At 32.4% G+C, this 26,850-nt stretch overlaps 1 protein-coding gene across 1 annotated transcript; it reads right to left on the reverse strand.

Annotated features, from left to right (window-relative positions):
• Positions 1 to 801: 801 nt before the first annotated feature.
• LOC131844419 (1-acyl-sn-glycerol-3-phosphate acyltransferase alpha) lies at positions 802 to 26,824 on the reverse strand. Its single transcript, XM_059193300.1, has 8 exons — positions 26,578 to 26,824; positions 19,436 to 19,553; positions 17,669 to 17,757; positions 10,935 to 11,068; positions 8,372 to 8,550; positions 3,027 to 3,192; positions 1,947 to 2,115; positions 802 to 847 (listed from the first exon to the last, which is right to left on the reverse strand). The coding sequence occupies exons 2-7, from the start codon at positions 19,532 to 19,534 to the stop codon at positions 1,952 to 1,954; spliced, it is 831 nt and encodes a 276-aa protein (XP_059049283.1). The 5' UTR covers positions 19,535 to 19,553; positions 26,578 to 26,824; the 3' UTR covers positions 802 to 847; positions 1,947 to 1,951.
• Between the last annotated feature and the right edge of the window lie 26 nt (positions 26,825 to 26,850).

Consider the following 26,850-nt stretch of genomic DNA (forward strand, 5'->3'; position numbering starts at 1 on the left):
GCATCTGAATAGCAAAGTGTATAGCTACAGCGCAGCCGGGAAAACCAAGCACTGTTCGATCAATTAAAAAATAAGAAATGTATAGGCATCTAATATATAGTTTTATACCTTACCTTATAAGTTCTTTTCCGTAACTGAACTAAATCATTTCTATTAGTACCTTTGTAGACCAATCAAAAGTATATTAGTTTTCTGCCAAGAAGTAGGTATAGTTTTGATACTATAAAGACCTAAATGCATTTGTTACATATTTATTAATAAGATAGACCTTTTAGAAAGAAATCTACGTGGGTACATCTCCCTCGTCTGTATAACATGTGTAGTAAGTTGAAGGAACATGTATATGACGGAAAATTTATAGAGTACATAAGTATTACAACTTTGTGGTCCGGGATGGCAACATATGAGTGCTTCCTTAGACGTTACATGATGAAGTGATATCTGCTGTACAATTCATATACGACTTACTAGGTATGCCGTCAGTTTTTTGTCAATATATAAAAAATATCTTACTAATAAAACTACAAACTAGTCTTAAAATATATTTATTATAAAAAATATGTACACAACTCATGTAAATAAAAACTAAACGCCAAAATTAAACTCTTTTACGATGTAATTATCACAGCTATTTAGTAGGACCCCGACCTACTGGACCCCTGGGTCTAGACTCTTATTGTACTAGAACAATAAAACGATGTGAGATATTCACTATACACACTATAGGTACTTTACGAGGGTCGTTTTCAATTTCAACATTTTCTATAGTATATCTGAGGTGCTTATTAGTCCCATTTTATATTTCTATTTGTTAGATCCTAATAGTAACAAACTTCTCAACAGGTATCTGAAATGAAAACATAGGTACTTGTTAATAAATATAATCAATTGTAATCTGTACTTTAATTCTAAATCTGTCGAACTCGGTGGTGCGACAATTTCGTATATTACCGAACTTTAATATGGAGATTTCGTATCGTGCACATAACATCTTTATATTTATGGGTATATTTACAATAGAAATAATAAGTGGAAAGAGAAAGTTCAAGTTATTTTTTTATAAAACGAATAATTCCTCTGTCCAAAGAAAATCTCGTTAGTGACACGGTTCACTAGAAAATTGTAATTGAATATTTTATATTGATCCTTTTTATCTTTATTCTTGTTATATTTATTATAAACCAATACCCGATGTTATTTATAAAGAGGTTGGATTCTGAAGATAATAAGTAGGTACCTACTCCTTGACAAAGCGAAAAACAGTCATACCCCAAACAATGATCTGCATGGCATTGTGATCATTAGGCATCAACGCACATTGGTCCTAAAGTTTGGGATAGGCTATCAAATAAAACTTTTAGGTTTTAAAACAGATGATTAACATTTTGCGAAATTTATACCCGAATTATTTTATAATTAAGTATAAATTGTTCTTGGACACATATTGAACAATTACCCACTTTTCTAATATACCTAATATCTAGATATGTATAGCCTATTCAAAAATGTCACGACTTTGGCGATGTACCGCTGTATCAATTCATTTTCTTCCTTTGAGAAATGGATACGCGATCGATCACTTTTATACATCAAGATACATTCTGTACACTTACCTAGTGCTGTTTGTATGGCAATAGGTACCCTATGAGGGGGAAGGAGATTGGTAATAAAGTGGCTAATAACCCCACTGCTAGCATACGGTTCCCCCTGGAAACCATCGTGGTAATTTGCTAAGATGGGCTAACTAACCCGACCTCATGATCATTTTATCATCTTTCACTGGTGTCCCGCCAGTATAAAGCGAAAAAAACTGAATTATTTCATTATCATTTTAAAAATGTGTATGTCTGTTTGTTATGGATTTTTAATTTCCATTACAGGAATATTAATATCTCATGTTGATTTCATGACTATTTTTTGTGCAACTTGATCTAAAATTACAATACCTTAATTAATCAGCCTTAATACGAGTGTTTCGTCTTGAAGCCGTCTCCGCCGACGTCCTCGTGAATTCCTCTTGCATTTTAATTTGAGTCTGATCTACCAACGATTGAATGTCATCCTTCGTAATACCCTCGGTCTCAATCAGTGGTAATATTGTTACGATGACCTCACCTGTAAATTTAAAATAGTTTTGCTTGTTATCAGATATAAAATCGGATCATCTGCGAGTCAGCTTCGCACACTGAGAGTTTGAAACAAATATAATGTTTTTCTTCGAACTTCAACACTAGACTTCCAAGCGATATCTCAGCTCTCAGCTTGATGATAAGACGCATCGTTTAGAGACAAAACACTTGTGGGATATGGAAATTCAACACTAATATAGATGGTATTAATGCCTATAGTAGTGGTAGTCAGGTTTCCTCACTAAATATTTGTGATCTCGTGTTGCTAATGCCACCGGAATTAAATAAAATAATATAAATCCATAAAGTATTAATATTAGATTAAAAATTATTAGATTATTCTCATATTTTTTCACAAATAGATTTGAAAATCTTGCTGTTGTAACCTGTTTATATTTTGTATCACTATACTTACTTTTATCTCAAAGTAAGTACTTTAAAAGATTATATTACAAATCTGTCTCATAAATATGACAAATTTCGTCTATACTGAATTGCTGCTGGTTTATGGATCTTAAACAGGTGCTTATCTGAGATTTCTACAAAGTACTTATTAGATAAACTTATAGTACATGTACCTACGATTCTAAGTTTTATATAGAACGAAGAAGTGAATTAATAATTACGACCAACATTTTTTTGTAACTAAAATGACAAACAAGCTGATTGCCATCACCATGTCGTACCTAAGGTAGGTATGCGTTTCCACTTACGTGGACTATGTCAAATTTACGTATCCTTTAATTCATTCCATCTATCGTACGCGACGTTATAAGCAAGCGACTTGGGCAACTCATATGTAGATATATATGTAAGACTTTGGCAAAGACAACCTGCATGAATTAATTAATTCAATCATGTCTTGTGATAGTAGTACAGTAGCTAGTTCACACTCACCTGACCCGAAACGTCGACGTTTTGAATCCAGGAAATGATATTTGGAGACAACCACTGGTTGTATGGGAGCGCCGGCATTCACAGCCACGTGGAAGGCACCCTTTCTGAACGGCAAAAGTTTATCTCCAGAGTGCCTCGTCCCTTCCGGGAACAGCAGTAATTTACGCTGTAATAAATACATATAGCAATAATGATTCGAAATTTATTTTATGTATAGGTAGGTATTCTCTTGAATATTAGTTTATAATCCATACTTAAAATTTTAATATTGTAGGTAATTGCAAAGTGTGATAGTCTATTTGATATCTTTTCACGACTGAACGAGTGTTTGATATAAAGATAGATTATATAACGAAGCTGCACATAAGCATTTTTTTTTAAAAAAACCGACCTAAATTCAAATAACACTTAATATGGCTAACTTTTTTACTAATCTAAAATATATACTTTTTCTTCTAATTCAATAAGAATATAACTATTAGGTACATTATTTTATTTGTTGCAAAAAAACATAGTTATAAAGGTATGAATTTTGTTAAATTACATAAAAATACTACGATAATTCATATATTTACATCTGTAAAAACTAAAAGCAAGAACAAGATAACTAAAAGCGATAATAAGACTGCTATCATGTGCAACTTTTATAACAAATAAATTAATATCATTTCAATTAATAACCACATTAAGATAAGGTAGCTGTATCTACCTCATATCATATCTATATTATGCAAGTTGCAGTTAGTCTGAAGTCACCATTTCAATTTATTATCTCCGGCTTATCTTCTCCTTATTTATTGTTAAAGATCACTTGGAAACTTAAAGTACTAATTGCTTGTTTTCTCACTTGTATCATATACATATTATTTCTAATTGTTATTATTAATTATTACTACATATGCTATATTACTATATATTTCTAATTAACTAGCTATCCATATCCCACCAGCTATCCATGTCCATATTCCATATACTAATCTAGTAATCTTTACATAAAATCGTCACAAAAATATGTATGTTTGTGTGTGGTGTAGGTTAGGGCCTCGAGTGAGCCCATTTGCCCTGGCCGTTTCTAATTAGTAGCTATAGTTTAGACTGTACTTTCGATGAATCAGTCGGGATAAACGGTTATATGTACTGTTAATTAGATTATCACGTATGCCCTCTCTTATCAGGACCCCAACATTGTTTTCTTTACTACAATTACCAACAATGTTGCAAATAATTGGCTTTGACCTCAAATAATTGCATTCTAAAGATACAAGGAACTAGGTATTAATTCGTTGATATACGCACTGTTACTAAAACACTATCAAATACTGTTGAGAGGAGACTTTAAAGTAAAGTTATCAATAAATAATATAAGTGACAAAGTAAAATTCCGACTTCAAAGTAATATTTTAAAATAAAGCCCCAGCATTACATTAAAAAAAAACCTCATGCGTTTATAATTCAGTTTTGTATTAAAAAGGTAATCAGTGTTGTCTATCTCAGGGACATGATCATTCCTCACAATACAATCCATAATAGGTCATTTCTATAAGTACCTACGTAAGTAGTTTGCGTGCAAAATGATATTACTCTACTCGGCCGTGTAGCAACTAAATTTTACAAAACAAATGACGCTTGAAATGATCATCCAATTATGATAGTCATTTATTGCCAGCAAACTAGTCGACCTCAAACCCTCAGTGATTGGTTTTGGATTTGGTTGATACAATGGTTACTTGATTAAGTCTTAAACTGTAACATGGCTTTCTCTACGTAAGTATCTCTATAAATATAGTTTGTATGTTTCAATATTTCTGTATATAATTTTATTATAAACTACACCGAGCCTCTAGAGTGATCCTTTTTGGCCCGTCTTCAAATCAATCTTATTATAGCTGAGTATGGGTGTTAGTAATTTAATATCCATCAAGTTTCACTTAATTAGATCTAGATGGCGCTATGTGAGATATTCATGGTTATTATTAATAACATGGAAAGATTCAACATTGTTATTGTAAACATAATATGTTACTTACATAAAATGCAAGATAAACTACTTTATAATCACAATTCGATTAAAGTGACACATTCACGTACTATGAGTGACTTAACGTTGTACCTAATATTTAGATTTAGATTAAAACAGGATATAGTTGTAAGCCAAATACAATGCTATGACACAACGGACGATGTAATCACCAGATTAACTATTATGATTTCTTTATCACGATACAATACAAAAAATTGCAGTTTCGAAATGATTTAGCTTGTCACATCAACAAACATTCAACAATAATATGAACTCTGTGGACAATTATATTATAATTCCGGATTTGGCAACCTAAAAGTCAATGTAGATTAGTTATCAAATTTAATTCACTAATTCCGAGTATATTCAAAATTTAATCCGTTTCTTTCCATTATCCCGTCTCGTTTCCTGTTTTTAGTGGCATAATAGGCAACACTAGCCTCTTGCCAAAGAAAAAAAAAATTCAATTTGTAATCGGTTAATTTCTTTGTCATGTCATTAATGAAATACCTAAATAAAGTACCTTTATTCAAATTTTTATTCAGCTTCAAAATTTTGTGACACAGGAATTCCCATTATCAGTGTATGATAATGTGCTAGGGTAGAGTCTATTGTACACGGATCATGAGCCATTTTATATGAAGTATATAAAATTACGCAAACACTCTTTGTTTAAATATATCCATATATTTATAAGAAATAAAATGGAATTATGTCTTAACACACTAATAAAATAGTAAAAGTAACAAGTAAGAAGATTATTTTTAAAAAATATAGAAGATTTCAATACTCTATTGCATTACATTTCTATCGGTCGTTTATAAAATGTACTTAGGTATCTAAGCAACTAATATTTACGTTACTTCACAATGGTTATTTCTTTTACATCCGGAATGAATATTAATAGATTAAATTAATTAAAGAGATTAGATTTCCCCAAACACATGCGAATTTTTAGGATTCCACATCTAAATCACTAGCAAAACAGAATATATATAAATTTATTATCACTGTCCAAGTGTTTATCTATACCTATATATTACAGCATTAAAGCATATATAGAACTTTATAAGAATATGTCAGATTCAAATAACTACCGATGTAGAGAAATAAATTTCTAAACGTGCATATGACGATATAACAATAAATACATGTGTACACATAATTAATATTATAAATTAGTGAGAAAGTAAAAATGCTTTACTTATACCATTAAATTTTAATTATTATTGTAACCTACATTGAACCTGACACCCTATACCTAACATGAAACTCTACATAGTAATTGTATGTGTATTATTCTGTATTACCTAATGAGATTATAATTAAGTCATTGTTGTTATTATATCTTAATTTGATATTGTCAATTAGTAATTACATAATTACTTGATTTTCTAAATTGTATGTATGTGTGAAGTGTAAATACTTACAAATAATTGTAAGTATACCGTTTTGGACGTAATGTAAAATACTTAGTTTAGAATGACATATATGGTTTATATTTTAGTAGCTTTTACATAAAATAGCCGACTTCAAGACTTTCTCCCAATAAGAAATTCGCTACGTTGCTAATAATCAAAATATTATATATGTTATGTTATATAAACGATTATTTTTATACATTAATAATTCTTGTGAATTCAGATTATTTTTAGAGATTATTGAACCCTCGTAGATGTTCTAGTATAGTTGCATTCATACTAGTATGTTGAAAAGAACATTTAAACCCTTAAAAATCTACGGAATCATTATAATCCGCATTAAATAGGAGTACATTAATGACCGACCGACACCTTTGTTTTATCTTGTCCAAGATAAGTAGGATATTTTATTTCGGTACTTATTAATTAAATACCTACATTAAACATACTTAATTATCTTTATCTAATCTGTCACGGATATTTATTGCCATATTATAATGAATAAACCTCATTATATTAGGTATAGTTAACTATCTACAGTCACGTGCAACAATATGCAAAAGTATGTATCTAGGTACTATGCCAGTCGCATTATGCTGAGTCGAAAGTACAAAGATTGACAATGTAAGTCTATTAATTAACTGCGTCGACCTCAGTGACACAACTTTTGTATACACAACAAAATTCTTCCGAAAAAAGATTTGCCAAATGGATGTAACATGTTGACAATTTAAAGTAAACGAAACTACACAAATATATCGTATATTTTTTCCTGTATGACGAAACTCTTAAAACTAAATGTCGCCTCTTAACAATTTAAATTACCTCGTCTTAGAATTTATAGGTACCTAGTATTATTATTATACAGATGAGTAAGTACTTTATACACGTTATTCACTATATGTCCCTCATAGTTTTAATTTGTTCTTTAATCTTAAGATTATGCCCGAATTTTAACTCACATTGGCCTTCTATAAAATTCGTATTCTACTTGTAATGACTACAAATCATAAACATTATGTGTGAATTTCGATTGTCACCAAAATTTATAATAGTCACGTTAGACTGCTATAAAAATTGTATTGTACCTATTACTACAAACCATAAACATTGTCTGCCAATTCTCATATGAGTGCGTCGGGCGCACCCCATATAAATTACTCGATTGACGTCAGCTGCAAAATTTCGATAATGTATGTGTAAACAGTCTGTGGGCCCAGTCAGCTTGGTTTCGAGACTAACAGGAAGATTCTAGTGATAAAAGAACTATGTAGGTATATTTAGTTTAGTTACTACGTGTGTTTAGATAGATAACAAATATGCACTTTCACTCGCCTCTCACAGCTATCTAGTAAGTGGTATATACAGGTATTGTAGGCGTATAGATGGTTATAACCATTGTGGGACCTATGTAACAGTTCTACCTATAAAGGGAATGGAAAATATGACGAATGTTGCAGCTTATATCAGATATAGAAGCGTCAAATGGAATCCTTTGTCCTCGATGTACAAATTCGAGTAAACCAAAGATTAGATTACTTAGTGGGTAGTTGCCTATCAGTTAAATATTGCTAAATTTAATTAATCACCTATTAGCATGTTTATTCTAAACAAAATATTAAGGAGTACCTACAAAAACGGAGTTATTGTAAATTTCGTCACTTCGTCTAAATTAACATTATTAGATACTTTTAATAATAAATCGCTGTTACAAATATATTCTATCAGGTTACTTCTATCAGGCTAGAAACTGTCGTGGTTACAGCCTTATGAGTTCGCCACAGTATAACTAACCTAAATTAGTCTCTCGCCAATTAATAACTAATAGCTAGCTTATAGTACACCTTAGTGCACAACATTCCATATACTTAGAGATTATTAAAAATTGCTCTATTGACAATTACCTTGTGATCTCTTACAGCTTCTGTTTGTTTGTTGAGAGCGTCGCGGCCAGACTGTGCGCCACGATCAATGAACACCGTGCCCCAAAGCCACGCCGCTGTCCCGAATGGCACAATGTACTTTATCATTTTTTTCGACACCACTGTACATCTCGCCATTAGGGGCCATAACACTGCCAACACTGCAATATTAACAAAACATATGTACAATTATACTAATTTAATTACGTAACTACACCTCTCATTACCTCATGTTATTGAGAGGCATAGTTTGATGTACCCGAAGTATTTATCATATATATATTTTGGTATTACTGATTTATATTCGAATTTGTTATAAGGGTTACGTAAAATCATACCATATCTATTTACCCCGCGATTAACCCCGCCTGATTAAGGTCCAAATTGCCTACATATGTGTTAAGCTAGAACTTTATCTATCTGTGTCCCAGATTCCATTCTAATCCATCATTCGTTAAAAAATAATTCAATAACAAATTTTCAACCATCTCTAGTTACTTACGCCTTTAAAATATGGTTAACTGAACTTAAAAGATAGAAATATTATATATGTTAGAAAAATATTTATTGTACCTATCAATTAAGTTTAGACATCTCTTATTTGAACAAAACAGGAGTTTACGGTTATTATATGTCACTTAAAGAAAAGCAGCTTATAGCATTATTATTTACTGAACAGAAACAAAATACAGAACATATCGAGATAGGAAACAAACACTGAAGAAATTTTATAGTGTGATCTTTCTAGCTACAAAGATAATGGTATATAATTTAGACTAGTAATAATAAGCGTAAAATATTTAAATGTATAGATACTTGAATGTTATTAATAGCAACATATAAACATGTACAAGTAAATCTATTTTAATCTGAATCGTTTATGCTGAGAAAAACAGGGCATAGGTATAATTATTTACTGAACAGAAACAAAATACAGGATACACATAAGGAGATAGGAGCATACGATGAAGTGTATGTAATTTGTTTTTACAAAGATAATAGCATATGTATGTTATTGCATATCTATACTAAAAATAATGAACATTAACATTTAGTACATAATTAAATGTATACTTGAATTTAATTAAAAGCGACGTAAACATCCACAAGTTAATTAATTTTAATATGAATTACATTAATAACAATTATTATCTTTGATCATTTATACCCCGTAGGTAGGTTTGTAGTTAATTCTGTCTTACGTACGACAGGATTCAAAAATATATATGTACCTACATAGAAACAAATGACATAGAAAACGATATTAGCTTTTTTTATAGTTAACTGGACACATGAAATTATTTATTCATACAAACAGGAAACATCCGAGTTTATTGTTTGCAAATGTTGATGATCTGAATGGTCATTATAGTAATTTTTATATCATTATTTTATGACAGTGATATTGCTATCAAACTATATAAATGAACAGTGCGTGACAAAATTATATAAAAGGTTACAATACGGTCACTAATAAACAATAAGAATTATGTAAATACATTCCCAATGAAAAATGTCACCGAAATTAACAATCACATAATTTATTGATTTTTTTTATACAGGAAATAATAGCCACAATGTATAGCTTCACATTACAAATATATTGAAGGCCTCGGTGGTCTAGCGATTTACCACAACGCCTTACTTCCGATGGTCGGGAGTTCAATTCATTTTTTACAACAAAAACAATCATGAGTATGATTACTTGTATTGGTCTGAGTGTTTTCTATGTATATATTTGCAATTCACACAGTTCTGTGATAATATTATTATTATACAAAAACGTGAACAAATAGAAAATCTTCTATACGCAGGCGGTTGATAACGTTTTTAGTACACTAATCGTCTCTATCTTACAAAAAAAAAATCAAGGAAATATCAATCTTGTATATTTTATAGTTTCACTAGCTGATACCCGCGACTTCTTAATCATTAGATACATTTTTTGCCTATGTTTGTTGTCATTTTACTGAGTGAATCATGTTAAATTTCATCAAAATCCACTCAGCCGTTTAATCGTGAAAAGGTAACAGACAAACACACTTTCACATTTATAATATTAAGTATCGATGGAATACTTATTACTTCATATTTTGGACATTATAATTTAATCAGAAACAAGTTTACGTCTGCGTGGAAAATTTTCAATAAACATTAATGTTTCAATGCTTTAAACTTATAATAACAAGATTAAAATACAATGTGTACCATTTTACATGTCGATTTTATCTCTTGTTTCATCATATATCATTATCAATATTGGTGTAACTAAGTAACTATTATTAAATAGTAATAACCATCAATATGATAAACTAGCTCTAATAGTACTCGCGATTTCGTCCGCATGGAATTTAACTTTATTTTTCTAAACTGTTACTCCTTAGTTCAGAGATTAGCCGGAACAAACAGACAGCCAAACTGACAAACATTAAAAAAATGTTTTTTGGTGTATGTTTCGTATTTATATTCATATGCATGTAGTAAAAAACGGTTATATCAATATTACAAACAGACACTCCAATTTTATTTATATGTATTTGCTTACCATATAGGTCGACTCCACTCTGGTGATTCAGTAAGACGACTGCTCCCCTAGAGTTGTCTACGTTCTCCAGCCCTCGTACCTTCCATCGGATGCCGAGTATCCAAGAGGACATCTTGAGTAAAGCGGCTGGTATCCTGACGACAAAAAAGATAAAGTTTTACACAAATCGAATGTAGATGAGACAATTTATTATTTCAGCCAATACTTTAATATATATCAACCATATATTATAGGTAAATAACACAAGAACAAGGATAAATATTTATATATAAAAAACAATATTTGACGGCCTCGGTGGCCTAGCGATTTACTTCCGATGGTCGCGGGTTCAATTCCTCGCACGGCACAAACATTTGTATTCATGAGTAAGATTGTTTGTATCGGTCTGAGTGTTTTCTATGTATAATATGTATGTATTTACGAAAAAAAAACCATATCTATGTATTTCTATCAGTTCTCTGTGTCTTCTATGTATATTATGTAAGTAATTACATAAAAAATCTATGTTTTTATATCAGTCGTCTAGTACCCACAACACAAGCTCTGCTTAAAACTGGTCCCATAGGGATTAGTTGGCGCCAGTCCTGGATTTATAAATAGGCCCTATAGGCCACTGCTTAGGGCCGGCAGCGTCCTAGGGGCAGATTTCAGAGAGAGGACGGTCACTCGATTCAGAGAATAAAAGTCAAACACATTCACTTGGTTTCTCATGGAATTTTGTACTCCCTATGGAAACTCATTCCTATCAAAACCTAAATTATAGCGTGAGTGATAAATGAGACCTGCAGTTTACTTAACTTTAAGGCTTTCTAAACTATAAATGGAAAATTATTATTTTATATACATGGGGCGGCGGAAATAAAGTGGCCTACACTCATCAAAAATATAAATCCGGCACTGAATGGCGGATGTGTTAATTGTCAAGGGTTATTTGTTTATTATTATTTACTATACCTAATTGTAATTACGGAGAAATTAAAACCGGAATAATAACACACAGGAATAAAAACAAGAATTAGACAAAAAGTTGTTGACACAACAAAACCGAGAGAATTTGATATTAAAGAATATATATCTTACACGCTACTAACCGGTATTTTTTAATAACTAGTAACTGAGCCCGCGTTTTTCTTTCAGGGGTATTCGTAATAACAATATTTTATAACTTTGTAATCGAATGGAATAAACAAACATTAAACTTTAAATTAAAGTACTGAAAACCGAGTCTAAATAGGTTAATCCGTTTCTTAGATTAGTACGCATACAAAAATCTTATAATTATTGTGTTGGGTTCTATTACATTAATAGCAATCCCGTGTTTATTTAGCTTTTCTCATAAACAATAAGTATAGATTTGTTTTGTAATTCTACGTCTATTTTATTTTAGAGAACTAAATTCTAATGTGGTATTACAGAATAAGATAAATAAATAAAGTTATTTGTAAAGCAAAGTGTATAATATTCTAAGAAAACCTAAATTATAATGAATGTAGACATATACCAATCAATATAAATAAATAAAATGTTACAACACCTGCAAACATTTGCCTGCGCGTTATTTTACATAGAAAAGCTAACAACGGATGTCCTTCATTGAAAATTACACACCGTGTGTTATCTATATATGAGTAAGTTAGTACACATACATGTTAGTACACATAAATTTACCGTCCCTGTGGATTAAAGTGGGGAAACCTTGGGAGTTGACAATACAAGTCATTTCTCTATATTTATACACATGTTATATTAATACCATGCCTCGGTGGCATAGTGGTTTATGTCTGATGTTAGCAATTCGAGTTTCGATTTCCCATGATACAGACATTTTTATTTAAGTATCAGTTATTTTGTACCAATAGAAGAAGCTCTAACTTAGTTTGCGCCTTGGCGATCTTACCTTTACCAGTTTTTCTTACACGATTACCTTTTCACGACTAAACGGCTAAACGGACCGTAATGAAATATGACTTGAAGATAGATTGTATCACAAGGACGGATGTATTTTATCTCAAAAAATAATCTGGCAGTCCGAAGTTAGGGATGAGATCAGCAGACTAAGTTGCAGGTAACAATCGCTAGTAACATTTTTTGATACAAGTACTTCTCTAAAGTGTTGTAAGACATATTTATGATAAATGAATCAGATAGGCATACCAAATAGTACTAGATAGGATAAATAGTACATAGGTATTGTATTTTATATATGTCACAAGCTGACAACTACACACACAAATATAAGGTAGGTAGATACTTTAATTTGTATACACCTGTGATACATTTCATTTAAGACTACGCAATTTTATTGAAATAATGTTAATCGAACCATTTGCATGTTTCGTAAGCAGATACTTCAATTGACTACGTAATTACAATACTTATTGTTATTTAGGAAGATACGAGTACGTTGACATCCCAGGGATTTTTGTCATTAGTCTTTATTGTTGTATCGATTCGAAATTTAACTAATTTATTTTAAATGCAGTTTTGTAATACGAACTGGGTAACCCGGTGAACTTCGAATTAGCTAAAATATATTTTATTATATATGTAAACTATCAATTTACCCTAATCCATTGCGGTTTACCTCCTTTAGAAGTCAGTCTGTCCTTCAGTGATGTGTGAGATTATCGCAAACATACAGACTGATTTGGCGTGGAACATCGTTATATACCTAATATGCCAGATAAATTTCGATGGACTTCAAACAAGCAACAACAGCATTTTACTGAACGTTATAAAGCACTAAAAAACCGGCATCCAAATTGCAGTCAAAGGCACTCAAATCTGCCAAATTAATTTTATGAATGTCAAGTCCCTTTTTGTCCATACTGTATTCCATTCTGCCTATTGTATTGTACAAATTATTTTATTTAAAAAGAAATAACAATATTGTTAATTACTAGACAGTACAACCACGAAACTATTCAAAGGAATATGAAGCGCATCCTATGCAAAATTTACATTGTTTTTTCAATTTGCTAAATCATCCCTGTATAAGAGCCAACAAGAAAAATATTAGAACCAGTGTAGGCGTCTTTAAGTAAGACAAAGGAACATCAATTGATTATTATGTATGTATATACTTTATCGAATTCGGTGTTATTTTGCGGAAATCCATTTCATTACTTAATGGATTTATATTATTTTGTTATCAACGGCGGATACTGTACAAAATAGAACATTAGCTAGATATAAATGCCCCTGAGGACGATTGCGAATATTCTAGAAGTTAAATATACCAATGTCATACATCAATATTCGACATCAGTTAACTCATGTGATTGAATCAAGGAAAACATAAGCATTGAAATGGAAAGCACGCGTGAGTACCTATATTGTCCTACCTACTTACCTGTAGGTTGATTTATTTATACTGTGGCGATGCCATTGGGCTAATGACATTGTTTTAATCAAGGGTACTGCAGTTTAAGGTCGGAATAATGTTGATTGCAAAATAGGCCAAATTTTGTGTGTGTTGGCCGCAGCTGGCATTTACAGTTTCTGCTGGCGAACTGGGGGCGAGAGCAGAAGCTACTCGAAATCTATGGACTTATGGAGCGGCTATATATAGATCCACAAACTCCTGATTGCTGGGATTCGGACCTCGACTCAGGCTATCGTAACTTGATTCTACATTTGAAAGAAAGTTTCAGAAAGTCGGTCTGTTTCACATCTATACCTAATAATGAATTATCATATAGCATTTAGTATTTGTCATTGACAAGAAGACTAAATAGAATACTTTTTATACCGGATAATCGATGTGTGGCTTACAAAGTCGCAGGCATTATATATTATACTATCTACTAGTATATAATATCTGTGCTACTAGTAAGTATACTAATTCTATAAAGAAAGAGACCGCATTTTGTTACGAGGTAAGTAAATTCAGAATTACTGCATCGATTAAAGAAATTCTTTCACTGTTTGAAGATACATTATAACAGTCTCAATGGTCTGGCGGATTAGCGCACCGCCATACTTCCAACGTTCGCAGGTTCAATTCTTCTTGCACTGTACAGACGTTTATATTCATGAGTATGATTTTCCAAGCTACCTAAAAAGCCTACAAAGCAAGCTTGGAAATACAAAACGTAATTTTGTATTCCCAAGCTTGCTTTGTAGGCTTTTTTGGTTGTATGTAGGTAGGTTGCATGAGTAAGCCATTCCAAATACATAAAAAAATATATTGGTTTATTTAGAAACGCTATGCGATGTCAGTATAACATTCCTAAACTATATACATATCTCTGTATAGTATAGATTATTTTGTGATTATAAGAATTTGTAAATTCAATGTTATCTATTATCTAGGACCCAAAAAAACATATCTATATATAGCCCTAGCAACTACCAAAATAAATTCTCAGGGTTTTTACATCGATGATCTATTGCTATCTTTATATTGTGTTTCGCTAAACATATTTAATAAAGATAAGAGGCTGCATATTACAGGTAGTCATCTGTGACTCTGTACTGTCCTACCTAATTACTTTGCGATTATCAACACATAATAATATTAATTTCTAATTATTAATCTTGAGGTAAATAAAACTTCAATCTTGAATAAACTAAAACTCTACTTCCTTATACATTTTCGAAATAGATATGAAATAACATTATGATTTGATCACGCTAATTAACTGTTTTATTCGACTATTTCTCTATCTTCTATCTTTCAAGTATCTATCTGTCCATGTTTGATGACACGAATGTTTAATGTATCATGTAATGTAGGTGACATGGTTAATTTACTTTAGCATATATATTTTGTCACCTAATAATTCCTCCCTCCTCGTGGAATCACTTGCATAATATTTATTTTATTACGTAACTGTAATGACAAACAAGTCGACGACTCACCTGATCGTAAGAGTCAAAAGGCCTACATGAACCGCACCACAAACATCACATTATCACGTGACATCTGAGTCACTCCTAATGCTTACACTCCGTAATTAATCCCTTGATAGAATTTGGAGCCAATAAGCCAATGTTCACTCAAATAATCTAACATTATATATTATTTAAAATTGTATGATATTATTTGAATGACGTCTACACAATCTGTGTTATTGTTATATCGAAGATAGGTATTTTTATCTTCGTTATAATTATTTCAAAATGCAATTATATGGTAATTAATACTCCTATATAACCACTACGAGTATACAATGCGCTCTATAGACAATTCTATCATTACCCATTGTTCAAAGATATATTATAGTATGTAGGTACTCTATGTACAGTCCGCTCAACTAAAATGTCATGCACTATATTTTTTTTTGTTACTGAATGGCAAACAAGCTTTGGTTGATCCACCTAATAAGATATGTATAAATAGTGGTTGTATTCCTCCTGTGTTGGCATTCCGGAGTACCTACTAAGATCGTGCTTCTTGCTCTGTAATTTCATTGACTTATCCTCACGCTTCAACCTGAAATTGGTGAGAACCGTGAGACACACCTGCCCAGACAATTTTATACAAAGCCCACCTAGATAAAAATATGTGGCATTGTCAATACTATTATCATAACAAAGTGCAAAAGTGTTTACATATTTATGCACGTAACTGTACTGTCGTTAGTATATATAGTCACGTGTATGGTGCACTAGAACTTTCTACGCAAATCGTTGACGTACAGACAATTGGTGAGAGCCAGTTGACCACCCGCTCTGCTAATTATTTTTAATTACAATATATTTCATTTATTAAATGTAGAAACCTTCTAGAAGAAATTATATCGTGAAAACTGAATGTAAATACAATGCCAGGTTGGAAGAAACTATTCTTGAATATTATTATATCATCCATGAGAGAAGAGTGGGAACAAATTCATTGACATGTATATAATAAGGATAATCATTTAATTTAATTTAATTTTTGTTTTGTTTTTTATTAATCTTACACAGCATGCTAAAGTTATAAGTCCACGACAGTTGGATATACCTAATATACTTAAAAATGCCCACAATATATCACGAATACAAAATGATTGTATTGTGCGGAGGATATGACATATCTATTGTTAACAAATAAGTAGATACTTAATGTGCGGACACATAGACTCCGCTTTCGAATAATCCCATTAATTATTAAACTAAACATTTAATTACGTATGTTCGAAGTTTAACGGGCGATAATGTATTGCCAGTCAGTTTAAAGGTATCTGCAATTCTGCATGTGGACTATATAGAAGCAAACGACGAAACACGCATACAACAAACATCAGTCAAGTAGTTAAAAATAGATAATTTACGGAGCCTTAATATAATCGTACCTAAAAAATCGTGTGTGTACAAATATATACTTCAATAAAATTATAATTTAATAACACAGGAAACTTGAACTAAATTTAATTCATTCCTATAGCATCGTCTAGTCTCAAACTAACCAGAGTTGTAAGCAAGTAACAGTTAGTCAACTGAGGTAAACTGTAACTGTTAGAAAAAATAAACATATATTTTTTCGTGAATACATACATGTCAAATACTAATTAAACAAATAATACCTACTCGTGGATGTCTGACCACTAATAAGACCAAACATAATTGTTTTTGAAATTTGTGTTGTTGGATTGTGAGATTTTTTTGATTCATTGAATGTGTGTTTGTTTGTATGAAGCTACCCGTAATATATATATATATATATATATTATTATATTATAAATAATATATATATACAAAGCCGAGGGCGCAGCTGTAATTAAATCAGTAAATAAGTAATTACTTACAAAGCGTTCCTTGGGTCAAACGGTTTTAGAAGCATCAAAGGTACTGGGGCTGTTGCAAATATCATTGACATAACCACGAACAGGATGAACTAAAAGAAAACAAATAATTTAGTTAATAATTAATTAATTTAATTTCATAACATTAAGCAATAAAAATAGGAAGGAAGGTACTGACTATGTTAATCGACCTTGCATACAGTATCGTAATTTCTAGCGAGCGTATAATAAATGCGCAAATACTTTAGTACCTTTTCACAATTACATTATTTATCACTCTCAAACATTTTCACATAATATATATTGCCAAAAAATATTATAGTGACAAGGTACAAATGTGTTTATATATTATTGATAATCGTCATAACATAATTATTGTAAAACCTAATCTACATTTAGAATCTCAGAAAGGTAAAACGGAAACCTTAATGGTAACGTCCGTCTATAATGAGATCAACCCATCCAGGATAATTATAACTTTACAAGAATAGAACTTATAAACATTCAGGATTTTGACAGATATAGTACGTATATTGTGTGTACAAATTATTGTACGATATTTTTTTCGTTTGTTTTCTATATTGTATGATCGTATTGTATTTTTTACATTGTTGAAAAGCACTGAATACAATATTTTTCTTTCTTTTCTTTATTTTTATAGTAATACCTACTTATTAGAAACAAATTAGAGGTGACAGGACCTCATGGGAACAACAAAAGTTTTCTTATCAATGGTATAAGTACCTACGATAAAATTAACGTATTTTTATGTTAGACCTACACAAATATTAAATTATGATTACAAATGTATTTTCTCAATTATCATTATAATAATAATATTAATATATATAAATAAAAATACCGGACCCCAAAACCCTATACCTGGCTAAATAAACATAGGTAATCCGATATTGAAATGATGAGATATCAAAGTTATTCAAGGACTAAGTACTTAATTATCATCAACAATGCATTAGTATATTATAGATAAACAGATAAAATTAAATATAACTTGGATAACCTTAATTAAAAATAAAGTAAAAACTATCCTTTTTTTTTATTTTCTACTGCGGAATAGATAATATAAATTTATTACTTTAAAGAGAATTTCTAGTACTTTACCAATAAAACGCACTACGTATAATTACTATTAAAATAAATATATTTATAATGGAAATCAGATAAATTATAGTATGCACATAAGTAGATACCTATGTGTATAAAGACAAAACAAACCACACATCTGGGCAATCTGTGCATTACACGGCGCCATGTGAAAAGATTACCATCAAACCAGAATATTAACTGTTACATGGTGTATTATCTACACGTAATAACCTGACAAAGAATTACTGTTTTAAATTTATATAATTAGTTCGTAGTGCAGGCTGTACATTGATAAACCAGTCAATTAGCTCCTTTTACGCCGATTAAAGGCCGTTGACACTAATTTCTCTGTCTTGTTATACTAAGTAGGTATGATACCAGCCATTGTGATAACATAGGTACGTGTAGACAAATATGTTGATGTGCCAGAAAATTGATAAAATTAGAATATTTTTGAAAAGCAATTTAAGTATATTGTCAAAACGACGAATGAGAAACAATACTAGGTAATTATAAACATGAAAATATCTCTGCCTGTCGGTCTGTCTGTAGCTTCGTGATGACCAAACAGCGGAACGGATCTTAATTAGACATGATATGTATGACATAGATTGTATTACGAGGACGGATATTGTTGATTAATAGATTTAAATAAATACGTACCTTTATGTAGTACCTGGCGATAGAGCTGATTGTAAATAATATAATAAGAAGCGCCATGACGCATCCTAACACCACGTTGACCACGTTGAATGCCGCCATCGTATTGTCTTCATAAAACCTAGAAATTAAAATCACAGATTAATTGCCAAGAAATCCGTCAATACTGTCATAAATTCGAAAGTATTTCCATCTGTTTGCTACGTTTTAACAACTAAATGACTAACCGATTCTAAATTAAATTTGACGTACAGGTACAGTAAAACACGACGACGAATATATGGCATCTTTTATAAAAAGTCTCTGGAAACCACTATATCTCAGTGTTGGGTAAATGCTAGGACTCACTCTTTTCGTCCTTAGTAGTCCTCACGTAAAATGTACTTACAACACCTATTTACTCTACTTAATAGTTTTTCTTCGACGATACTTTTAAACGTCTACGATGATCAAGGGCCATGGGCTTTTTATCAGACAGGTCGCTAAACCTATGTGATAAAAAAATTATGGTCCCATCTCATGTCTATGTCAATATGAGTGAGCAATTCAGCAAACCTATGGATATCACATTATAACACCATAATTCAAATATTTATCTCTCATATGGTCAATTCCTGAGTGCATGCATCTATACTCAATGATGACCATATTATGTAACCATTGGGTATACATTACAAACCAGCGCATCAACTATATATGTTATATAACTACATAATTATGTAGCTATGAATTCTTCTTTGAAAAAGATTGAAATTACCATTTCAATAATTATGTATATTTAATAGTTTTAAATAGAAATTATATATTGTGGTACCTGAATGCACTAGATAACTGCCGAAGTTAGAGGCAAACAGAAACAACAACTATTTAGTAATCGAGCTTCTCAATGGCTAATTAATCGTCGATAATGAAAAATTGGCAGAAATAAATGGAACGATGATGTCACGGTGTAATTATTTACGAAATACGATAGTGCAAAACCTAAGTAACAATAATTGTTTTGCTTCATAAATTCTATATAGGCTTTGTGAATAGAATAGCAATTTTTCATTATCATTGTTTCGTATCTTGCAATGGGCTGTAATTGATCGTGAATTATTTATTAATATACAGATATGTTTTTTTTAATATTGTATCTTATAAATAAGATACATTTGGAAAAGTAACAATTTTATTTCAATATTAAATTTTACGTTAGTAGCAAAACCAATTAGGCGTAAATACTTTTGTAACACTACACATTTTAGTTATTTAGGTTTAATCGAAAAGTGGAATAGTTTCTAATGGTCCTTAAATTTGTAGAACTTTTATTTCTTGTATGACTTGTACCTAATAATATTCCGCGCATTATAATACTGTGCACTGTGCGGGCGGCCGGCATACAAATCACAAAAACGTAGGTCATTAACGAAGGCTTAGTATATTCAATAAAACAGAAACAACCAATTACAGGATAATGTGATATCTAATTAAATTCAGAGTTGATGTATTGTAAAAGAAATTCTAAAATTATACCAGATCCAGAGATTTATACCTCGCATATTTAAATAACATAATTATACTCAGTATCACCATGCTATATATAATTACCTCACTTAAACCTTGTAAGTTATATATTTTTGTATGGGAGACAACGAATAGTGCACCCGCCTGCACAAACGGTATAAGCAGGACTATCACTACTGAAAGATGATAAGAATAAATATGGCCTAACATAATAAACTGCTCGCAATGAGACTATTACCACCGATGTAGTACTTCAGGGAATGGAGATGTTTATTCCAAATTCCCAGGTACCTGTCGGTGGTAGATCTCAGTCCTGGTATGGCGGATCCTGTAGATCGGCGTCTGTCCATAAGCAGGAATGCTTCCGTGCCTGGATTGCAGCTGTGAAGTCGACTGATCCAGATACCAGTGCCCATAAAAGGAAGTATAACTCCGCTTCCAGGTCCTTCAAAAGAGTTATAGCCACAGCAAAGTCGGAGCATATCAGCAGAATTGGTAAGAGACTAAACAATCTTCCATCTGGATCCCGGGCTTTTTGGTCTCTTGCCAAAGCTGCTCAGGGGAATTTCTGTCAGCCATCTTTTCCACCACTGCGCAGAGAGGATAAGTCGTTGGCCCAACATGGTAAAGAGAAGGCCGATCTCCTTGGGTCTCTTTTTGCATCCAACTCGACACTGGACGATAGGGAGCAATCACCGCCGGTCATCTCGCGGTGTGAGACTTTTATGCCAGAGGTAAAATTTACCCAAAAGCTGGTACGTAAGTCTCTTTTCTCCCTTGATATCCACAAATCGAGTGGGCCTGACGGTATTCCTGCTATTGTGCTCAGGACGTGTGCACCTGAGTTGGCTCCGGTAATAACGCGTCTTTTCCGGTACTGCTACTCTACAGGTGTAGTCCCGAAACTTTGGAAGACGGCTTTGGTTCATCCGATCCCTAAGAAGGGAGATCGCTCAGATCCAGCTAACTATAGGCCCATAGCCATCACCTCCTTATTCTCAAAGACCATGGAGTCGATTGTCAACCGTCAACTCCTACGATACCTAGAAGTGAACCAGTTGATTTCTGATCGTCAGTATGGCTTTCGCCAGTGTCGCTCAGCTGGTGATCTTCTAGTGTATTTGACACATCGATGGGCAGAGGCTATTGAGAGTAAGGGGGAGGCCCTATCTGTTAGTCTGGATATTGCGAAGGCCTTTGATCGGGTTTGGCACAAGGCTCTTCTTTCAAAGCTACCATCCTTCGGGTTTCCTGCGAAGTTATGCAAATGCGTTGTCGATGGTGCTTGCTCCGACCCACACTCTGTGAATGGTGGTGTTCCACAAGGCTGAGTGCTGTCTCCGATTCTGTTCCTTCTGCATATCAATGACATGTTACAAATCAACAACATTCATTGCTATGCGGATGACAGTACCGGAGTTTCGGTTTGGGGTCAGGAAAATTGTGTTCAATTCAACCCCAAGAAGACACAAGTTTGCGCGTTTACCGCTAAAAAGAATCCATTTATCGTATCTCCTCAGTTTCAAGACACTCTCCTTGATGTGAAGCCAAATCTCGAGGTCCTTGGCGTTGATATATCCAGTGACGTTCAGTTTTGCGGTCATTTGGAGGACAAGGCTAAAATAGCCTCAAAAAAGCTTGGTGTGCTCAGTAGAGTGAGACGGTATTTCACGTCGGCCCATCGCTTGCAATTATACAAGGCGCAGATCCGGCCGCACATGGAATACTGTTCTCATCTCTGGGCGGGAGCACCACAATACCAGCTACATCCATTTGACCGCATTCAGAACCGAACAGCCAGAATCATTGGTAATCAACGTCTATGTGACAGACTCGACCCATTGTCTTTGCGGCGTGATATTGCATCTCTGTGCATTTTCTATAGCATATATCACGGGGAGTGTTCTGAGGAATTGTTCGGATTAATACCAGCTGCTGAGTTTCACCACCGCACCACCCGCCAGAAACTGAAATACCATCCTGATCATCTGGATGAATGGCGGTCTTCCACAGTGCAGTTTTCTAGAAACTTTTTGCCTCGCACAACCACATTGTGGAATCACCTTCCGGCAATGGTATTTCCGAACCGATACGATATTGAAACCTTCAAGAAAAGAGCTTATTCCTTTTTAAAAGGCCGACAACGTACTTGCAATTCCCCTGGTGTTGCGGGTGCTCATGGGCGGCGGTAATCACTTACCATCAGGTGAGCCGCATGCTCGTTTGTCCCCTGTGTTATAAAAAAAAAAACCTAGTCCTCGTTACTAAGAATTGCCTTAAGTCATGTTAAAATATTGTGTAGAAATTGAACATGGCTGTGCATAAATTCACTTTAAAATGAACTGATATTAAAATGATTATTTTAAATGTATAGTATTCATAAAAGTATATATCTAATCAAAGGAAAACCTTTGTAGATAGCGTATTTATAAAACAAACAAAAACTAGTGTAATTATAATACATAACAAAAAAAAATCAGAAATAGATAACATCGAAATCGTATCAAAAACTTGAATAAAAAAACATCATTGCCAATTTAGAATTGCAATTGGGATAGGTCGCGTAAGTTCTTTCATGTTCTCAAAAAAACCAAAATAAAACTTTGTTTTATTAATGTCGATGCGGGAGACGCCTTTTTTTATTAATGATTCTGTAAATGAGAGGAAAAAGAAAATATACTTGTACAATTAACACAGCGCCATCTAGCCCAAGCTAAGCTGATCTTGTGTACTAAACAACTGATAGATTTTTTTTGTTAATACATACCTCAGGTATGTACTAACATAGAATCGATGCCACAACATTGGAAATAAGTTAATGTGTTAAATCCCTAGACCACCGAGGCCGTCAGTATGTTAGTAGTAATTATTTGTTTTTAGTTCTGTATCACATATTGTTCTCAGAACACGTTTATGTATAGATAACAAACAATATGTTGGTCACTGCCCTGTGACGTAAACTTTGTTCTCATTTGTATTTAAACAAGATGTTATTAGTAATTAATTAGTTAATGAAACATACATACTTGCATAAGATACATAATTAGATAATTTTCGAAGTAAGTATATTGCTAACACTATTTGCCATTTCCTATTTAATTCGTACGCTTTATTACAATCTTAATATAACTATGGAATATTATGTTATCTGTGATATAACTGACTAGGTACGCCCGTGACTTTAATAACAATGGTTTATAATTTGTTTGTATATAGACAAATATGAATAAAATCAACACAATTTAAATAATAGATACGTTTACTGCTGAAAGCACTTCATTTCTTCGACGACTGTCAAAAACTTATCAGAGATTGCATTAATTTATCTGATCAATGCAATCTTGGTAGTAAATGCGTAAAAAGTCATAGTTAGTTAATAATAGTCATAGCAACTAACAATATGAATTACTTAGTACCTTTCAATATGTTAATAAGAAAGAATGTCAGTGAAACAAATAAAATAAAAAATAAAAAGTTTTCTTCCTTTCCTTTCAGTTCCTTTCCCTCAGTATAGTAACTAAGTTATAAAAATGTCAGTGCAAAATGTATTGTATTGTACAGTCTACCCCAGCAGAATGCACAGGCAAGGAGCTTATATTCCAGGCCTGAACCCTACAGTCCGAGGGGGAAGTGGATTGTTAGTAATGTGGATTGATAACCCCATCGCTAGCAATGTACCATGTCAGGACGACCTCCACGCGGTTCCCCCTGGAAACCATCGTGTTAAATTCCTGGTGAATTTGTCACGATGGGCTAACTGACCTGACCTCATGCTCATCTTATCATCCTCCACTGGTGCCCCGCCAGCGTTATTGTATTATATACAATACATTACATTATTACAAACAATTTGAATCCCTCATGTAATAAAATAAGTAAGTATCTATAATCACGACCAATGTCGGACACGAGTCCAAAGTGCAAAAATTTCTAGAATATTGTCTTTATTGTGAAATAGATGAATGGAAGTAATAATAACAAAAGTGACTCAGAACGCCTGTAATTGAAGACAGTTACCTCATTTCCTGATAATTCGTCTAATGATATTTATCAACAGAACATCACCAGAGGATAAAAAGATAAAATTATAATCAGAACAATTCAAACATCGAGTGAATTATTTAGGAATGTAGCCTATTAGTTTCCAGAGAGAACTGAGTGAACATCGCCGGATCGAGCCCATTGCTAGAAACGAGGGTAGGTAATGGTTTATTATATATAATACACTAAGGTAAAAAACATTATTTTCTGCCTTTCATTACATGCCAGATTTAGTATTTATTTTGTAAATAATATAAGCACGATTTTTTTTCAATGTTTGTATCTATCTACTATCAAATATTCAATTACCATGCAAATATAGAAATAATATAACTATATTTATTTTATACATACATCGTTAGCTATTAATAACATAACGTATATATTAAGAATCGAAAATTATTAAATAATAAAAATATTAGGATAAAATATATAATAATAATAATTACACAGCGCCTTTTAGTCCCAATAACTAAGCTGAGCTTGCATTATGGGCACTATACAACTGATACAAATACTACTACACATTTTTTTTATAACTACATACCTACACATTATATAGAAAACATCAGACGAATACATACAATCGTGCTCATGAATACAATAGTATGTACCGTACGAGGAATCGAACCCTCAACCATCGGAAGTAAGGCGGAGTGCTAAACCACAAGACCACCGAGATCATATATGTTTATGGTAAAACATAGTAAACCATATCTATGTTAATAATCTGTGTCTGTGTACGCTGGCGGGGCATCAGTAAAAAAATTATATAAATGAGCAGAGAGTCAGGTCAACGAGTACGTCATCACAAATTCACTAAAAATTATTCAATTTGGCTTCCAGGAGAGACCGTGTGGAAGTCAATCTGAGATGGTGTATTGTTAGCAATGGGACCAGTAGCAAACAATATTAACGATCCCTTCTCCCCTTGCCCTTCTACTGCTATTTAATTAACATTGTATCTCGTTACATAAAATTTATAGCAAAATATTTGTAAATGACCAAGAATAGATTAGGTATTAAGTCTTTTAAAATTTAAAATAAGCTAAAACAGTACCTATTTGATTTTGTGCGTCTCGTAAGTTACTACTCACTTTCCCTAAAGATAACACTTATGTAGGAAGTCTCAACTTTCACTTTCTAAAAGATTTCAAATAAAAGCTAATTGCATCACATTCCGTTGATAACAATATCAACCTACATTTCTCGGTATGGTTGACATTGTTTACGGTTTATATTTGGTACTACGTTTTTGTTTAGAGGCTGAAAATTATATAAATTGACTATTGGTATATATAAATATACGAAAAATAAATACTATATTATACTATACTATTATACTATACTACCAATGTTCTATATCATTAACTCTATTGCAAAGCATAACTAAGGAAGCGGTACTCCCTGAAAACCATTGCAGTATTTCTCGCTGAATTCTCATTGAATGTTTCATGTGTCCCGCTAGCATAAACTAAATAAAAGTGCAAGCAATATAGCCATTCCATCATCGTACATAAATAAAACTGGCATTTTTTATTTCATAACAGCAACATAAAACAATACTAAAATATTTAAAAATATTATTGTAGTCTAACCTTTTTGTAGCAAAATTCAAAAATTACTATCACACACTTATTATATTATAAAACATTGAATTTAATAGCGTTCAATTAAAACGAGTCCAGGTTTTCTGTTACACTTGAGAAATATTTTTACTTCTTACGGGACGTAAAAGATCGTAAAGCTTCACACAGTTACTACGTCTGCAATAAACACAACACTGAATCATTTGTTCTACAGTTGACCACGCTACTACACGCCCGGTATTTAAATGCGATAAACACCGACTCACAGCCGGTTCATAAGCT

Source organism: Achroia grisella, unplaced genomic scaffold (assembly GCF_030625045.1).
Source record: "Achroia grisella isolate CSIRO2021 unplaced genomic scaffold, CSIRO_AGI_Agris_v1 utg402, whole genome shotgun sequence".
Classification (NCBI taxonomy): domain Eukaryota; kingdom Metazoa; phylum Arthropoda; class Insecta; order Lepidoptera; family Pyralidae; genus Achroia; species Achroia grisella.

Coding starts and splice junctions, on each gene's coding strand:
- LOC131844419 (XM_059193300.1), bottom strand. CDS start 19,534: ATGGCGGCATTCAACGTGGTCAACGTGGTGTTAGGATGCGTCATGGCG. Junction 17,758..19,435: donor TCGCCAGGTACTACATAAAG/GTACGTATTTAT, acceptor GTTTTCTTTTAG/TTCATCCTGTTCGTGGTTAT. Junction 8,551..10,934: donor GAGTGGAGTCGACCTATATG/GTAAGCAAATAC, acceptor TTAATATTGCAG/TGTTGGCAGTGTTATGGCCC.